Source organism: Chironomus tepperi, unplaced genomic scaffold, assembly GCF_022539635.2.
Source record: "Chironomus tepperi strain 1889 unplaced genomic scaffold, CSIRO-AGI_Ctep_v1 contig_376, whole genome shotgun sequence".
NCBI classification, from domain to species: domain Eukaryota; kingdom Metazoa; phylum Arthropoda; class Insecta; order Diptera; family Chironomidae; genus Chironomus; species Chironomus tepperi.
The window spans coordinates 1,898,365-1,916,214 of NW_027226498.1; the positions used below are offsets into that span (position 1 = coordinate 1,898,365).

Genomic DNA, 17,850 nt, shown 5'->3' on the forward strand with positions numbered 1-17,850 from the left:
CGCTGTCATCTTATATTTAAAGAATTAATTAAATTTCAAAATTTTTCGAAATTATTTGCCGGGACTATTCCGTGAGAAAAAAATTTAGTAACCAAAACATCATGTCCAAAATCCAGAAAAAAATCAAGTCAAAACAATTGATGATACAAGCTGAAAACAATGAAATTAAGTTTTCCAATGAGCCACAGAATGTAAGTTATACTTATTTATCATAAAAAATTAATTTGATACTATTAACATGTTAGATTTTAGCAATACTGAATTATGGACTTCTTAATGGAATTAAAACAGACATAATCATTGAAAAAATTAATGAATTATCCAGCTTATCCGATTTTATTCTTCCTCCAAACAAATCATACTGCTTTCTCAAATTTCCATCATGTGACGAAGCTTCAAAAATACTGAAGGAATTAAATGGAAATAAATTGTGGAATGATGGATTTGCCTTTTTAATGAGTTTCTGTGAGAATATCCCAACATATAATGACTTTTTAGACGAGAAACCGTCTGGATTAATAATCATACATGACTTTGTAACTGATGAGATTGAGCAGAAATTACTAGCGCTCTTACAATGGGACGAGTGTAAAATGAAAAATCGACAAGTGCAGCATTTTGGATATGAATTTATATATGGACAAAATACTGTTGATTTTAGAAATCCTCTCGAAAGAAAAGTACCAGAAGAATGTGATGAATTATGGACTAAACTAGATGAAGAATGTCCAAAATTTAAAGGGTTTCGTCCTGATCAATTAACAGTGAATAAATATTCACCAGGAAATGGAATTCCTTCACATTGTGATACTCATAGTGTTTTTGAAGATCCAATCATATCACTTTCACTTGGTTCCTCAATTGTTATGGAATTTAAAGATCCCTTAAATGGAAAACATTGCAGCATACTCTTACCTCGTAAATCACTTCTAATTATGTCCGAAGAAAGTCGTTATGGATGGACACATGGAATTATTCCTAAAGTAAGCGATATCGTTAGAACGAAGCATAATTTCTTAACAGTGCAACAACGAGAACTGAGGTATTCCTTTACATTTAGAAAATTAAAGATACCTCCATCTTGTGACTGTAAATTTCCATCATTTTGTGACATCCAAACTAAGATTGCAAATGAGCAAAATAACAATGATCAGGAAGTTGATGAGAAATTAGCTGCAAAATTGGAACTAGAAAATGTCCATAATGTCTATAACGAAATAGGTAATCATTTCAGTGAAACCAGGCACTCAGCATGGCCAAATGTTGAAAATTTCATCTTGAGCTTAACAGAAGGAAGTATTTTGTTGGATGTTGGATGTGGAAATGGAAAATATCTGAATATAAATGATAAAATAACTAAATTTGGATGTGATCGCAGTGAAACATTATTACAAGTATGTAATGAACGGAAATTTCAAGTTTTTAATTGTGACTGCCTTCAAATTCCAATCATTAATGATTCTATTGATGCGTGTATAAGTATCGCAGTAATTCATCACTTGGCAACACACGAAAGAAGAGTACAAGCCATTAAAGAAATTCTTCGAGTTTTGAATAAAAATGGCAAAGCATTAATTTATGTCTGGGCAAAAGATCAACAAAAAGACAATAAAAAGACGAGATACTTATTGCAACATCAGAGCAAAAATAATGAAAAAGTTCAACTACCTGAAATGGCCGTACTTAATATTGATGAAGTTAAAGTTGAGCTGCCAGTTCATAAAAATCGGACGCAATTTAAGAGCTCAAACATGCTGGTACCTTGGAAGTTAAAGCAAAAGGAAGTACCCGAAGAACAACAAAAAGTTTTCCTTCGATACTATCATGTTTTTGAAGATGGCGAGCTGGAAAATTTGTGCAAGGAATGTGGAAATGTTGAAATAGTCAAATCTTATTATGATCAGGGAAATCATTGCGTTATTTTAAAGAAATTATAATTAATTATATTATGCTGAATCGCAAATAGCAAATAAATTTGATTCCTTTATTCCTGTTTATAATAATTTTAATTCAACTTAAAAAGCTCATATATGTAGTTAAGTCCAAAAGTTTAAGCAAAAAATTTGAAGACAAAAACGCAATTCAGAAGTGCTGTAGATATTAAAAATGCAAGTTGTTTAAGGAGTACATCTTTGAAGGAATCTTGGGTATAAGCAGACTTCTCTAATATGATAACGGTTCAAAAGCCAGCATAAGAATCGTTCAAGACCTAATCCATATCCACCATGTGGCGTTGTTCCATAAACTCTTTGATCGGTATACCTGAATTAATGAACATAAAAATTTAGAATCAATTATTCTGGTAAGCACTAAACTCTTGCTTTTGAAATCTTACCAGTAGTAAGGTTTGGCGTCAATTCCTTCCTTTTTATATGCAGCAAGTAATTTTTCGTTGTCAGCCTCACGCATTGATCCACCAATAATTTCTCCAACACCAGGCAAAAGGACATCAACACTTTCAGTTAATTCTTCATTTTCAGGACATCTGGCCATATAGAAAGCTTTAATCCCGGCAGGGAATCTGCAGAGCATAATTGGCTCGTTAATTGTATCTGTCATTTTTCTTTCTGGTGCTTCCGGAATGTCTTCTCCAAATTCATAGAATGTACCATCATCCTTTGTTACATTATTGGCTTTAAGCCACTCAATTGCTTCGCCGTAATCCATACGTCGGAATGGACGTTTTGGTGGCTTGAAATCTGGGTTCAATTCTTTAACAATGTGTGCATATGGTGATTTTAATACACGATCAACAACATCGCATACTAAATCTTCAAGAGAATCGAGCAAATCATTAAATGAAATAAATGCTCTTTCAGCTTCAACATGACTGTATTCAGCTAAATGGCGTCGAGTACGAGATTGTTCAGCACGGTAGCTTTGAGCGATACAGTAAACATCACCAAGACTTGGCATGCAAGTTTCAAGGTATAATTGCGAACTTTGTGTAAGATATGCTTCTTCGCCGAAATAATCAAATTTAAATAGTGTAGATCCACCTTCAACTTGTGTCTGAACCATTGTCGGTGGAGTAACTTCCGTGTGTCCACGATCATAATAATGAGCACGGAATGCTTGAAGAACAACTCCTCGCATTTTTAAGATTTTGGAAGTATTTTCACCACGAATCATCATATGTCTGTTGTCTAATTGGACATCAGGATGAGCTTCTTCGTTCAATAAATTATCAGCACCACCTGCTGGTGCTAAACCAACTAATTCCCAGTAATCAACATTTAATTCATGTCCATTTGGAGCAGTTTTGCCTTCAGGAACTTCCACTAATGTTCCATAAAATGCGACTGATGATTCTGTAGACAATAAAAGTGCCTCATAAGTCTGACACAATAAATCAGTTAGGACACACTGCAAAAATCCATAGCCGTCACGCAATGTAACGAACATTAATCCTTTTCCTTGACGTCGTAAACGATGAACCCAGCCAAAGACTTTAATTCTAATTCCACGATTTTCAACACCCTGGTTAATACGAATTAACTTAGATTTTTGCCATGATGGATCTTCAGAAATTTTAATCTTCTTTGCTTCCTCTAAGTTTTGTTCTCTCTTTTGAGCATCATCTGCTTCCTTTTTAGACTTTTCTGCAGATTTGTTGGATTCTCGTACCCACAGTTTATGGATTTTTTTCAATTGAGATTTTGCAACCACTTCATAAAGACTTTCAGATTTTTCATCTTTAACATCGACATAAATAGTTGGAAATGGTTCCTTTCCGGCATGTCTCATTGCTTGTAAAATTGATTTGAATGGGTTTTTCTCTGAGCCATCTCCTGTCTCGTCATTTCCTCGTTTCTCCGAAGTGTAAATCTCGCCTAATCATTTTAAAAAATACATTTTAATTAATTTGTATTAGTAACTTTTATAGAGAAATTTCATCATCCTCAGATTAATCATCAAATTATGGCCACATTTACAAATTCACGTATTCTCAATCGAAACTAATAAACTGCTCACAATCTTCACTTTTGTTCAATGCATACGTACCCAGGGATAGTTTTTCCATAGCTTCATCTGCCATTTTCACTGTATTTTCTTAATTATTTTTCGTGAAGATTTTTCACAATATTTCACGTTTTCTCTCGAAGGAATATAAAATTATTGGTTGCAAAAACTAGCTTTTAAGCCCTGACTTTTTCGAAAATAAACATTCGAAATTAATTGAATTCAAAAATTTTTTTATGTTATGTTAACGGATTTTTGAGTACACGGTGACTAAGAATATGACTGAAGTGTACTTTAGAAGCGAATATGTGAACTTTTTGTTGATTTTAAAACGCTTTTCCCGGTTAAACATGCTTCAAATTGATTGAAAATGTATCATTCATTAATAGACAAATTCTTATCATAAATTTTAGTGATTTAGGGAAATGTTTTTAGTTTCGGTCAATTTTATGCATGCAAAAAAACTGTAAATGCATAAAACCGGATAAAACCTTAATTAATTATTATTTATTATTTAATGTCTATCTGATAATGATTTTTGAAGTTTAATCCATTTTAATGTAATTCAAACTAGTCACCAATATACTCAATTGCAATAAAACAAAACTACAGCTTTATCTCATACTGATTCTATATGCTGTAATCTTGTATAATCCTGAGATTAAAATTCAATTATTTTGATTGCTGTTAAAAGATATAACCTATTTATTTTAAACATACCTTATATAAATATAAAGGATGTATAAATAGGACGGTGTGCGTTATTGTAGCATATTGGATGAACGAAAAATTTTTGTGTGAATATTTTATAACGAGGGTGTTAAGGGGGCACGAATTAGTTTTGTTTTTTGCATAACGTGACCGGTCAAAATCCACAGTTATTTAATTTAATATGTTGTTAATTTTATAATATAAATTAAAAAGGATTTTACTATTATGTATATAATTCGTGATGATTCCGAAATTATATGAGTGATGTGTATCATCTGTAAAAGTGAATTAATCCTTAATAAATGAATTACAACGTGCAATGGGAATTCCTTAATATATACTTCGTGAGTACATTAAAATTTATATGCAGCATCATGAACATCAAAAGCTCGTTAAACTTAAAATGTTTTAAATTTATTTCATCACAAAAATGCAATTCAGATATACATAGCTAGCTGTTATGTACAGTTCTTTATATACATAGTAAAGCTTTCAACTTCTTTCACTTTTCAATTACATGCTGTATTGAAATTATGTTGCAAAAGGAGCTACATAATGTAAGTGCTTACTGCAAAGTGGTTTTGAACGAACGAAATTTGAAGAACGTGCACAGAAGCAAGAGTTGTTTAATTTAATTAGAATGAAATTCATGCTGACAAAGAGGAAAATTATTTTTTATAATTAAGGAGTATTTAGTACGACAACTTTTCTAATTGACTAATGAAACTCAGTGGAGAAATTCAGCGATGGTTTATTGATTTGGGAAGAAGATGCGACAAACAGCACTCGACAAAGTTTTATAATTAAAGTTTTTTTTTCAAGAGTTTATTAGTATTTATGACTTTATCAACTGTACTAATAAATTAATACCATCGATATTAATTAGGAATACTTTTCCCAATTGACATTTAGTGTGCTGCATGTCCCTACTTAAAGAATTACACATGGAAGTTCTATAACAACATCTGTTTGAAAAAGTCCTTCGATCTCATTTCATATATTTACGTTAATTAAGTAGATACAACTTATGTAGTTCTAATGTTTCAGTATAAGAAAGAAAGATGACAAAACAAAATGAAAATACTCTTCATTTCAATAATAATTAAAAATTACAATTTCAAACTTAAAGTAAACAGCATGTTATATCCTAGATCATGCTGACAGAAGAAAAACAAATACTTTAAAGCTTGAGAACATTCTATTCAACGACCAAGCTGCTTCCAATGGAACCATATATTCAGTTATTTGATACACTTTCATTTCGTCCTTCCGCTGTGAAAATATGATGAGAATATATATTATATATTTAATTAATATAAAAAAAAAGTCTGTTAATGAGCATAAACAGAGCACGATTACCTCGCCAAATTACTAAAAATAGAATGCATTTTTTTAATAAAGCTTAATTAGTTTTTGCCAGCAATTATCGTATTACTTCTGGCATTTTCCCGACCTTCGACATTAATTAAAACCGAGGAATGAATGTGTTTTGAATGATCAAGAAAAGATTTTACACGCCTAAATGAGATAGTTCCAGGTTTTTGTAAACTCGACACTTTTAAGTATCTTGGCAATGAAGATATTTCTTCGTTATTATATTATCAGATGTAGAAATATGAGATTGTTACGTATCTTGAAAAAAGTAAATGGAAGCAAAAAAAAATTACAGAGCACTCGACTGGAAAAGGTCATAAAGTTACCAAAGATGACTTCTTTATATATACACGTACATCTAAAAATAGAATTGAGATGAGTTCAACTAAGGCTTGAAATAAAAGTAGAGATAGGCAGATCACATCGCTCTGATATCGAAAACTTTTTATCCCATAATAATGATTTTTAAGTCAAACGTAAGGCGAAAATTCAGGAGGTTAGAAGGAAGAACTTTTTTTCATTCATCATATTTTCGCACGTTTCGTACTGTAACATTTTTATATAGAAGATGTGAAGGACGGGAAATAGAAATAAAATAATTTTCATATTTCCTACCCTCTCTGTTATTCACTTTATCCATCATGACGAAAATATAATAAGTTACTTCCTCGGAGGTCGTTTCTGATGAAAAAAATTGAAAATACCAATTAACGTATTTAAAAGCAAAGAAAATATGACAAATATTTATCCGCATTTACTTTAAGGAAGAAAGTTACTTCTTGGAAAGCTGCTAATGACGTAAAATAAATTTGCTTAAAAAGTTATAAGCTGTCTGAATATGTCTAAACTTACATAACATACCCGAGCAACACAATGCGATGAACTGCTTTTTCGCATTCAACACAAAATCTTCCGTCCCGGCTGTAATCTTCAGAACAACTTCAGTTCTTAACGCTATTTTAGTAACCTACTGATGCCCTATCAAACACGCTCTGCTGTTCGGGATAGAATAATAAACTCACACGTTAGGATGATCAAAATGAAACGTTATAATATTCAGACATTGAGTTGAATTTAAGTTCACTCATACTCAGAATGCGACATAAATTTAATGACTTGCTTCGAGCATGTATAATATTTTAAGAAACGTACAGTAAAGTAAATAGCAATTAACCCGAACATTACATTATTTTTTAACTGTGCTGCAGCATGCCAAACTAGATTGTTTTCATTTCACTTACATCTACATATCTAAATTTAAGGATTTTTCTTTTTGATGGTTGATTTTTGTAGTCCTTTTGTGGCTCGGACTGGATAATTCTTCGAATTGAAAAGATTCGTGCTACATCATATTAATCAGTTTCATCTTTTTGTTCTTGTACATTTGATAAAGCGACTCATAATATTTATCATGTAATATAATGCTGAGATGAAAATATGTAATAAATTGAACTTTTGTATATCCATCCTAGCTTTTGTGCAAAAACTTAAATTTTATGTATGTACATATTGCAGCATAATAGTGTATAATAGAATGAAAATATGTGGCATCACAATATAAATATGAAATTTGTCGTCAACAACTCAACTTCAACATACATACAATTCTTGTTTAAAGTTAAAGCAAGATGTAATATGTACATTGTGGTATGCAAAATGAATTTATTGTAAGCATATGTGCAAGGATTTGCAAATAAAAACGGTTAAAAAATTCTGCATCAGAGATGTGAAGTGTGTTCAAATATAAAATGTGAAAAATTGAAAGTTAAGTGAATTTGTCAGAAAGATTTTCAAATGCAGCAATAGACAAGAGTAACCAAAAGAAATGACCATAATACGTCATTTTTTCCATGAATGCTTATGCTTGAGCGAATTGATTTATTGAAACTTTCATCTGTTCTTTTCTCAGCACTCCTTCCATACCATTGTTCAATGAGACGGTTTCTGAAGGACACTTTTAGAATAAATCATTTTCCTTCCTTTTTCTTGCTTTTCAAATTTCTCTTAATGTCCCATAAAATTGCTAAATTTAAGGACCGAACAAACTGAATGACATCGAATTCTTTAATATCAAAATAGTGTGGGAGAAATGTTATTAAAAAGTTTTCCTTTTCCTTAAGTACCAAAGTTATAACAAAACTGTAGACATACATTTTTTGTAGTGAACGTAAAGACTTAATTACAAGAAAAAGATTATGCGAAAATGTTGTTTAAGCTGAATAAATACGAGAAAAGAGTTACTCATGATAGATGAAAAATAAATTTCATCAGCAAGTATGTACATACATGCAATAGTGCTAAGCATTAATGTTATAGCATAGCGGATTTTCGATTCGGGTTTTTCATCACGTGCATTATTTCGCAGCTTTTTATGATCCATAAATCTATGCAGAATGATATAAAGTTCAACGATTTAGCTCAGTAGTGGTCAACGATTCTTTTGCAATGGCACATTTTGACCTTGAAAATTTTTCGCGGTACACCAAATACATATCATGTTTAGATAACATTATAGTGAACTATACTCATCAGGTTTTTAAACTTTCTTGTTAAACCATTTCATGGGACGTTTGACCATCTGTGTATCGCAGATTGCCAACTACCGAGACTTACCACCATAGTGTCCCACAAAAAATAAAAGATTACCCAGCACTGAAATTGATAATAACAATAACATCAATATTAAATTGCAACATGATCCAACAACATACACAATATATTATTAAATTTATAGTGTAATAATTCACATTACACGGATATACGAAGTAAAATCTATGAATTTCATAGTAATATTATTCTTTAACTACAGTAACATGTGGTTTAACATCGATCTTCATTAATAATTTAATCTCATTATTTTGGCATACAATACCATTTCAATAGAATATCTATTCGTGCTGTTAGTGGACAAATCTGTTCAATACTCGTCACATAAAGAAAATAAACCTTACGCAGCAGGCATTAAAATTTTAAAAGCTTAAAGCTCACAATAGAAACTTTTAGCATAAACACAAAACGTCACGCGCTATAAAGGAAACAATAGAGCACTATAATTTGCATCAAAGTAACAGCTGTTCCACAAACTAAACCGTTATTGCATTTTTTGCCTGATTGAATCAGAATTTTTTAATAAAGTCATGTTGATATGGAAATATTTGGAATATGACACCACGCATCTAACAGTTTCTCTTATTGCTTCATATATACTTGCTCAGCAACAGAAAAGTTCCATCTTACCAGACTTGTGCATGGAGCATAGTATACAGCAATTATTTTACCAAAAATATTTTTTGAATGTTTTGTGGCTTGTGGTTAGTGCCGTAGTTTTTAAAAGGTACTTTCTCTTATGACGTCAGTTTTTCATAAAGAACCTTCCAAACAATGACGACATTTTCATGAAGTTTTTGTATGCTTTTGAAAAGCATGTGCTACTTTATTATATTTCTTGTGATAAAGTTCAGACATTTAATTACTAATTTGATTGACATAAAAATTTTCGACTACACACCGAGCACATATAATGATTTTTGTACAGAAGTAATGAAAAAACTTCAGCATCAGATTAGGTTTTGTAAACATTGGAGAAATTCTACGTAGAGATTATTCGCATCAAATCAATCACTCAAAAGATTTGATGAAGAACATACAAAACTTTTATAAATTTTAATCCGATATTTTGGGGGTGTTTGATTGATGTCAAAAAGAAGCTCAAGTTTGATGACGGCTTCTTTAAGTTTGTTTCATTCGTTCAAAAATCATTGTTAAGTCTTTACAGAATTTACTTCATTTCAGAAATCGAGAAATAATGTTTAACGAAACGATAAGATTCAGTAACAAGATTGAGTACAAACTCAATTTAAAGCTTCAAAAAAAACTGAATTCACTTTATATTAAAGTCTGTAAATTTTCTTAGAACATTTTAAGACGGGGTATTATGATACATAATAGAATTAAATTTTTGACACCTCAGTCAGTAATAAAGTTTTATGTAGGCAGATATGATATTCCTTAAAAGGTAAAATTTTGGCTCATTTACGTTGATGATTAAACGAAGATGTCAAAAATATTGATGTTCATTTATCTGCATTATGCTACATATTGTATTAAGGACAAAATGAATACAATAACGCAATTTAATCCGATCTTTTGTAAATGCGCTAAAAACATATGTAATGCTTTCAAGATCCCAGTACGAAAAAATGTTTACAATAAACAGCATATAAAATGAACATTCAGTGGATTTCCTCTTTCTGTAATAAAAATCATGCTATAGATATAAATTATTCAGCTGACGTTCTTCCTTCAAAACCAACAAAAACTTTCACATACTTTTACTGATTTTATTTTTATGCTTGCCAGCATAAATATTTCTGTCTTAAAATGATGGAAAAATATTCAGAGCTTCCTTGTATTTATATAAGAATTGTAAAACTTAAAGAACTTCTCTTTGTACGATTTATGTAGATTTTACAAGATTCGATTTGAATATGATTGAGGGCCACTTGGACATTATGTCTATAGGAAAACATGCCTTAGAAAAAACATATTTTGAATGTGAAAAATTTAGCATGGAAGTTTAACAAAAATCAGAAATGTTGAGTTAAGGACATTTCCACCGATTGGTTGAATTCCGTTTATTCCTGTCTCTAATGTTGTCGTTTTTAGAAAATTTGATTTGTTAAAATTTTAAACTTTAAGTAGTCAAATAATGTCAGAAACACTAGAATTATCTTTTTTTAGCTAATTAATGATTTCGGTGTCATCAATTATCCTGATCAAGCTATAATTACAGCAAAAACCGGAATCAAAATTCAGTACGTTTTTGCGGATTTGCGTTGCTTTGAAAAAAATTGCATAAAATTTCATTTTTGAGTTTAATTAGAGTGTTTTAGGCTTGCTTGATTGAGAAAAGTTTTAAAAAATGGAAAATTACATGATATAAGCACGGAAAAGCTTAGTAAAACAGTCTAGAAGGTTGAAATTTCTACACGAAAAGTAAAAATTCAACACTGTGTATCCAAGCAACGGGCATTAAAAATTAAAATATCTCACTAACTAAGCTATAACAACACCTAAGAATTAGACAAACTGGTAGATCTCATCGTCTTACATAAGCTTGTATCATCACAAGAAATATAAATTTCTCTATTTAAGAGAAATATTAATTCAAAGTCAAAATTTTTGGAAAAAATTATCAGTGGAAACTCCCTTAAGCTAAAAATATTTTGAAATGTTCAAAATCATTTTTGTACGTTGTACACAGCAATTGAAGCAGAACAGGAGAAATAAAATGTTGGATTATGCCAATTTCATGACACCTACTCGCTTATTGTTCAGCCTTCAAATACGTTTTGCGATGTGAGGTTTTTGTGATCTTAATAGGGAAATACATCATTCCAAATGCATAGAAAACTTTTTTTTGGTAAGCAAAGAAGAATTAATAGATAATAAGTATGCTAAGAAGGAAGGGCTGCTTGCTCAATCGAGCTGTTTTTCTCTCTTTATTTACACCGCTTAAAAGCTATAAAGTAAGTGTAATTTGTCAGAATTTAATTTTCTTTTCTTTCACATTCTTCATACTACTTTCACACTCATTCTTTCACCCATTCTAATGAAAAATACACAGCCACAAAATCAACATATAATTCAATTATTCTTTTTAGAAGGAATTTTTAATGAAGAAAAATGTAATTTTTTTATGAGAACAAAAAGAAGCTCAAAAGAAAGGAAAATAAAATGGAATAAACGGAAAATAAAAATGAAGGATGAGAGCAGAAAACTCAATGAATATAATTGCTTTTTCTTATTTAATTTTATATCACAATACAGACCCCAGAAATCTTTGATCTCTTTTGATTCTTTAGAAATAAAAAAATAAGACGTCATAATACATTTTATTTCATCTCTTAAGTTCCTCGATTGAAACTTAAATTGTTTTCAAGATAAAAAGGAACAACTTTCTGCACGTCAAAAAACTTGCATATGAAATTTTCTAAATTTTTTGGGGCTATTAAACATAATTTCATGTTTTTAATACAAAATTCTTCGGGATCTTAATTTCTTCATTTGCAAGTATAATTAACTTTTATGTTTTCTAGCTATACTTAATACTTATAATTGAATCTAATACTAGTTTTGACCATTTTTGGAATGAGTTTAGAAAAGCCGTTTCCGATATTTTTGATTATTAAATATGAGCATAGGTATATCTCGAGAGGACAATAAACCATTATAACTAGCCATTAACTAGTTATAATTTATTTTTGTCCATTCGAGTTTGTTTTGTTCGCAGAATCCCATTAAAATTGATGTCATTAGCTACAATAATAATCAGCTTTTAATTTTCGAATAGAATAAACTTGTATGAATTTTCAATGACTACCATCCAAGGGTCGTTCATGAGATCATTCACAAATAAGGAATTATTACACCTTCATTCTCTTTTTTAAAAAGTCTTCTGTTGTACATAAATGTTATAAAGTATCAGAATCATTTTCCACTTAAAAATTGGACAGCATTTATTATCGACCCTTAGCAATAATCATGACATAGTTATTTTTGTTAAAATAATTTAATGAAGTACTCACATATCAGCTGATTTTTATCCGATTACTCTTCTTAATTTGATAAATATAAAATGATTGATAAATGTTTTGACATGACATAGATTAAATCAAAGTTCAATAAATTGATAAAAAAATCGATTCAATTAATTTTAATATTATTCAACACTGTTATTCCATTTTAATCCTTTACTTTTTGCTTAATTTATATATCAAACCAAATAAAACATACATATTTATTTAAAAATTCAGAATTAAAAATGATGAAGGGCTTTTCCACAAAAATTTGAAGTTCAATTTACAATTTTCCATTGTTACGAAATACCAAAATAATAATTTATTAATATACCTAATTAGTTGATTATTGATCACATTGGAAAATAACTTGTAATAAAAACTTGTAAAAAACTGACTTTTGGATATTCAAAATATTAGAAAATATTCTGGGATTATTTTCCCTTAAAATTTTAATGAACCATTCAAATATTTTTCCTAAAATAGATCTGAATCCTTTGAAAAAATTTCGAATGTTTTGAAAAGCTTAATTGAAAATCTATAATTGATAGACATATCAAAATATTGATTTTAAAATTTCATTATCATTTTATTTTTCTGTCTAGATATCTGAGATATAATATACTTTAAAATTCCGGAAAATTTATTGAAATAATCAATGAATAAATATGATAGGAGTTATGTATTAAAATTAATTTAAATTTTAAATGAAGTAATTCAAATCATTTTTTGTTTTAATTGGTATTATTTGTAATTTATTTGTTGAAATTATATTTGTAATTTATTTAGATAAACAGCTTTACTAAAAACTAATTAATATTAAAAATATGAAAAACAAGTTTTCCAAACTGATCAAATTCAATACATTCACGTGTAAACGTTGTGAATATATAAAATAAATACGTCCAGTTAACGATTAAAGTTTTTATCATTTCAGCTTTTCTAACCTAAAAAAGTGAAAGAAAATAAAGGAAAAGTTTGATGTTTTTAATTAAAAATAAATTTTATTACATTTATTTCATCATTTTCTTCACCTTTTACTTGAGAATCTCTAATAGTACATGAAGTCATAAGAACATTCTTTTTTTCTTGAGATTTATTAATTAAAACCTTGTTTAAAATTTGTCGTTCTGCAACTCACATGTGTGTATATTATTTTTTAATTTATTTGGTGTTGATTTTAAATATTTTAATATTACTGGGTGTTATTGTTCCCTTTAGATACACACATGTACATTCATAAACGTATGGTGTGGTCAACTTTAGTTTTAATCAATTTTTATCCTACTTGTTTACTTGGAGCAAGGACGGATGTAATATAGAAAGGAGAGATGGGGATAAGAAGAATAAACAGACATGAAACGAGCATTGTGAAATATTCATAACATGTATGATACTACTTTTGCTTTTCACTTCAAAACGTGTAGACTACGGTATTGTTTATTCATATGACAGACAATTATGTTAGTTTAGATAATGAAGATGTGTAAGTATGTCTATAGTTGAAAAAATTGATTTATATTCAATTAATTGTTTGTTTTATGATTTTTTTTTTCCATATTTTTTTGTGTTAGTGATGTATAGCTTGAATATAAAACAGAGCAATATGAATAAAGTTAGTTTGATAGCCTTTTTTTTCTATTTCCTTACTGAGAATTTAATTTCAAATTATGTTTTATTACACTATTTTATTCACTCATTATTTCTATACACATGATATGTACGCTATATCGTAAAGCTCGAATCACATTTCACATCTCGTGTATTGTTTCATTTAAAATAAAATTTCAATTATATCTCCTTATTTATTCCTAATTACTTTTCATTTATTTGTATGAATTTTAAATGAAGACTTTCTTCGAAATATTTAATTTAAATTGACTTTGAATAAGAAGGAAGTGTGAATTAATTGAAACTTTCTTTCGTAATTTAGTAAATAAATAATAATTCTTGAGGAACTACTAATCAGCACCTCAACAACTCAAGTGTAATGTAAGTAGCTTTTAATGAACTTTTCATGCTTGAGACTAATTAAAAGATAGTTAAGGAAGAAAACAAATAGAAATTAGGACAGACTATTGCATGTTAATTCTCATTATTTTATTCTAAAGTTTTTATCTGGAACCAAAAAGAATTTAATTTTTTCAAAAGTATTCTATCAAATCAAATAAAAAATAACAATAAAAGGAACGGTGAATACTAAGAGCATGTAAAAAATAAATTCGATAAACTTTTATGATATTTTATAAATAAGCAAAAAGTTTTGGGAAAGTTTTCAGCAAAAAAATTAAGATAATAAAGGTCGCTTTTGTGCTTGAACTTTGAATACATTCTGTACGTTTTGATGCTTCCTTGGGGAAATGGCACATGGTGGTAGTAACTTTTACTTCTTAAATATATTAGAAGTATTTTAGGAATAAAATGATTCCATAACTTAAAAAATATGTTAAGTCTCATTTTTGAGTACATACTCATATTTGAAAGTATGGATAAAATTATATATTAGACTTCAGCATCATGCAAAATGTCAATATCCATGATTTTATTCACATTACGACATTTACATTTTTGTGACAGTATCATTTCATGATTTTTTCTTTTGTTTATAAATGAACAACCTTGACATTCAAAGGGTTTTATAAAACATGAACGAAATGAAACTCAACGAAAATTGACAAACATTTCTTTGTATATTTTATGACGAAGTATCAATTTCCAACAAAAAGTACTGAGAAGAAGAATAATTTATAGGAAGTTGATATTTCCTTCTTATATTTTTGATCTTATAAAATTTCATTTTAGGAATTTCTCTTTTGTTTTATGTTTATCAAACATTTCATCTGTCCATTATAAATGAACAGTAATCTGAATTTTATATACATTTCATTCCACATTAGTAAACAAATAAAATTGGTCAAAGTTCCAACATAACAATAGAAATTTTTTTTTAGCTCCTGGATGATTCATCATTTTTATAAGCTGTGAGTAATTCATCATTAGCATGATAATCTAACAAGATTTAATCACAACCACGAGTTGTATAATTCATTTAGATTTCCTAAACACTTCTCATTAATCGTTTAATTTTCATTTGGAAAGGTAGAGATATATTTTAGATTAATGACGTAATCTATTGAAATATTTATTATAAAGCTCAAAACACTGGTCTTTAGAGATAAGCAAGGATTTTTTATTTTAAATCCTTGTAACAAGAGAATTCATCAAGTAATTAATATAAAACTTAATTTTTTCAAGTAGATTTAACGAAATATTTCAACCACAAATAGATTTATTTTAACATTTTCTTAAATTTTCATCTATAGTATGAAATTTTTGAGTTTATAACCACTATTAACTAAATTCTTCAAAAACTAATTTAAAATCAATGAGAATTCTTCAAATAAACTGTAAAGCTTCGATTAAAACTTTTCAACCACGTTAAATTCTTTCTTTAATCTAATTTAAAACGAAAATATTTTCTAGAATATACAACAATATACTCTTCATAAAGATTCTATTCTAATTATTATTTTCATCATCAATTCATTTAAAACTTTTACTGACATTCACCACAATACCAATTTATGAAGCATTTCCTTCATCGTCGTTTTTTAATTCAACTATTTGTTTCTTTGAATTCCTTTTGTATAAATTCCTTGAAAAAATTGAGCTTGAAGGCTGAGATACTAAAACTTTTGGTGTTACAACATTAGTTCTATCAGATGTTTCATTTTGTACAATGTTTTCATTTTCGATAAAAGTTTCATGTGTATTATATGCAAAATTGGTTTTAGTTTTAGGTGACATTCTATTTTTTGAATTGGAAAATGGATTTGTTGTGGTTCTTTTTCGATGATGTAAATTGCTTGGTCCCTTTCGTAGCTTTAAAACATCGAATAATGTTTCCTCTGATTTTGATGGCGCTAGATTTTGTCGTGGTGGAATTATTTCGCCTGACGAATAGTAGTTTGAATCCCCGCTGTTCTTTCTAGAGCTATTTAAACACGACGTGACAGAAAGGCGCCCACTTTCAATATAATTTTGGTCTGCTGACAACTGCTGTTCTGATTTTGAATGCTCAGTTGACACACATGTTACAGAGCCGGCCATCAAATGATTCGATTGATTTGTTGGTCCCGGCCATGAACCTCTTGTTGGTGTCTTGATTCTACTGTCTTTACATGGAAGCTCTAACAAATGACTTGATGATGATGATGGAATTGTATGCATTGACATAGAAAATTCTAATATTCTTTTCATATCAAGCTCTGGAGATTTTTCTTTCGATCGTGCATATGTAATCACATCCATTAACCATCTGGTAGCTTTCCAAACAACATTTAATTTATGCAATAAATCTTGCAACTTGCTTAGTCTTTCTTTAGTAATTTGAACTTCTTTCTTTGAAAAAGCTTCACGATGCTTGTGATTTGCAACCATCATATCAAATTCAATTATGCACGACAGTCTTGAATATTTTTGTATAATATTAATTTGATAGGTTTTAAGATGAATCATCTCATGAACAATCAATGGCAAGCACATTAAGTCTGTTCGTTTAAATAAAATATCACTTTGTCCGGGCACACCGCATGGAATCGCATTTTCTGCAGATGGACAAATTATGAGGAAACTTATTTCATTTGTTAAGTCAATTACTTCTACATCATAAAGACGATGCAATAATGCCGCATCAGAAGATATATTTAAGTGCTTAAATAATCTAATGATAGCAAATTTTAAGCTCTCTAGAAAATTTTGCTGCGCTTGCGTTGGATTTGCCCCAAGGAGTGACTCAAAGCAGAGAGGAATTTTAATGTTATTTGAGTCTTTGGATTTAATAATGTTCCATTCCTCTGCAGAAATGTGAGAATTTTCTCTAATTCGTACGTGTGGTAAGACATTGGGCGTTTTCACGGGCACAACAACTTGAATCGTGTCAAATGAACTATGCATTTTCAGATATCCCAGATACAATCCACGTGACAATTTTTGATTTGATGCCTGATAGTAATTAATATGCTCTTGTATTCCACTCAATAGAATCTCGTTAACTGTGCTATCTTCTAGCAGGACAGACACTTTCTTTTGAAGTTTATTCAGTGGTACCCATCTCGAATTAAACATGAATATTTTCGGATTCTGTGAATATAAATAGTTGTAATCAGAAAACATGACAATCAAACATTTCAAATAAATGTTTAAACAGTAAATGACGTTACAG

At 29.4% G+C, this 17,850-nt stretch overlaps 3 protein-coding genes across 6 annotated transcripts in view; 1 reads left to right on the top strand and 2 right to left on the bottom strand.

Annotated features, from left to right (window-relative positions):
• Window positions 1–85: 85 nt before the first annotated feature.
• On the top strand, window positions 86–1,997 carry LOC139096106 (tRNA (carboxymethyluridine(34)-5-O)-methyltransferase alkbh8). The gene is made up of 2 exons (XM_070647743.1): window positions 86–191; window positions 246–1,997. Exons 1-2 carry the CDS (start codon window positions 102–104, stop codon window positions 1,935–1,937), a joined length of 1,782 nt encoding a protein of 593 aa, XP_070503844.1. The 5' UTR covers window positions 86–101; the 3' UTR covers window positions 1,938–1,997.
• AsnRS (asparagine--tRNA ligase) lies at window positions 1,938–4,126 on the bottom strand. Its single transcript, XM_070647744.1, has 3 exons — window positions 4,006–4,126; window positions 2,336–3,833; window positions 1,938–2,262 (listed from the first exon to the last, which is right to left on the bottom strand). Exons 1-3 carry the CDS (start codon window positions 4,037–4,039, stop codon window positions 2,118–2,120), a joined length of 1,677 nt encoding a protein of 558 aa, XP_070503845.1. The 5' UTR covers window positions 4,040–4,126; the 3' UTR covers window positions 1,938–2,117.
• An 11,949-nt stretch (window positions 4,127–16,075) lies between these two features.
• LOC139096192 (ankyrin repeat and fibronectin type-III domain-containing protein 1-like) overlaps window positions 16,076–17,850 on the bottom strand; it is a 29,475-nt gene continuing 27,700 nt past the window's right edge. For 2 of the 4 annotated variants that reach the window (XM_070647882.1, XM_070647879.1), the window contains one exon: window positions 16,076–17,768. In XM_070647882.1, coding sequence (XP_070503983.1) covers window positions 16,209–17,768 — 1,560 coding nt within the window. In that variant the 3' untranslated portion in view covers window positions 16,076–16,208. The remainder of the gene's footprint in view (window positions 17,769–17,850) is intronic. The other 2 variants (XM_070647880.1, XM_070647881.1) reach the window with 1 other exon arrangement.

What these genes read in the sequence shown, in the direction of transcription:
- LOC139096106 (XM_070647743.1), top strand. Translation starts at nt 102, where the DNA reads ATGTCCAAAATCCAGAAAAAAATCAAGTCAAAACAATTGATGATACAA. An exon ending in TTTCCAATGAGCCACAGAAT is followed by an intron (nt 192 to 245) that starts GTAAGTTATACT and finishes TTAACATGTTAG; the next exon opens with ATTTTAGCAATACTGAATTA.
- AsnRS (XM_070647744.1), bottom strand. Translation starts at nt 4,039, where the DNA reads ATGGCAGATGAAGCTATGGAAAAACTATCCCTGG. An exon ending in TATGGAAAAACTATCCCTGG is followed by an intron (nt 3,834 to 4,005) that starts GTACGTATGCAT and finishes TAAAATGATTAG; the next exon opens with GCGAGATTTACACTTCGGAG. An exon ending in GACGCCAAACCTTACTACTG is followed by an intron (nt 2,263 to 2,335) that starts GTAAGATTTCAA and finishes TCATTAATTCAG; the next exon opens with GTATACCGATCAAAGAGTTT.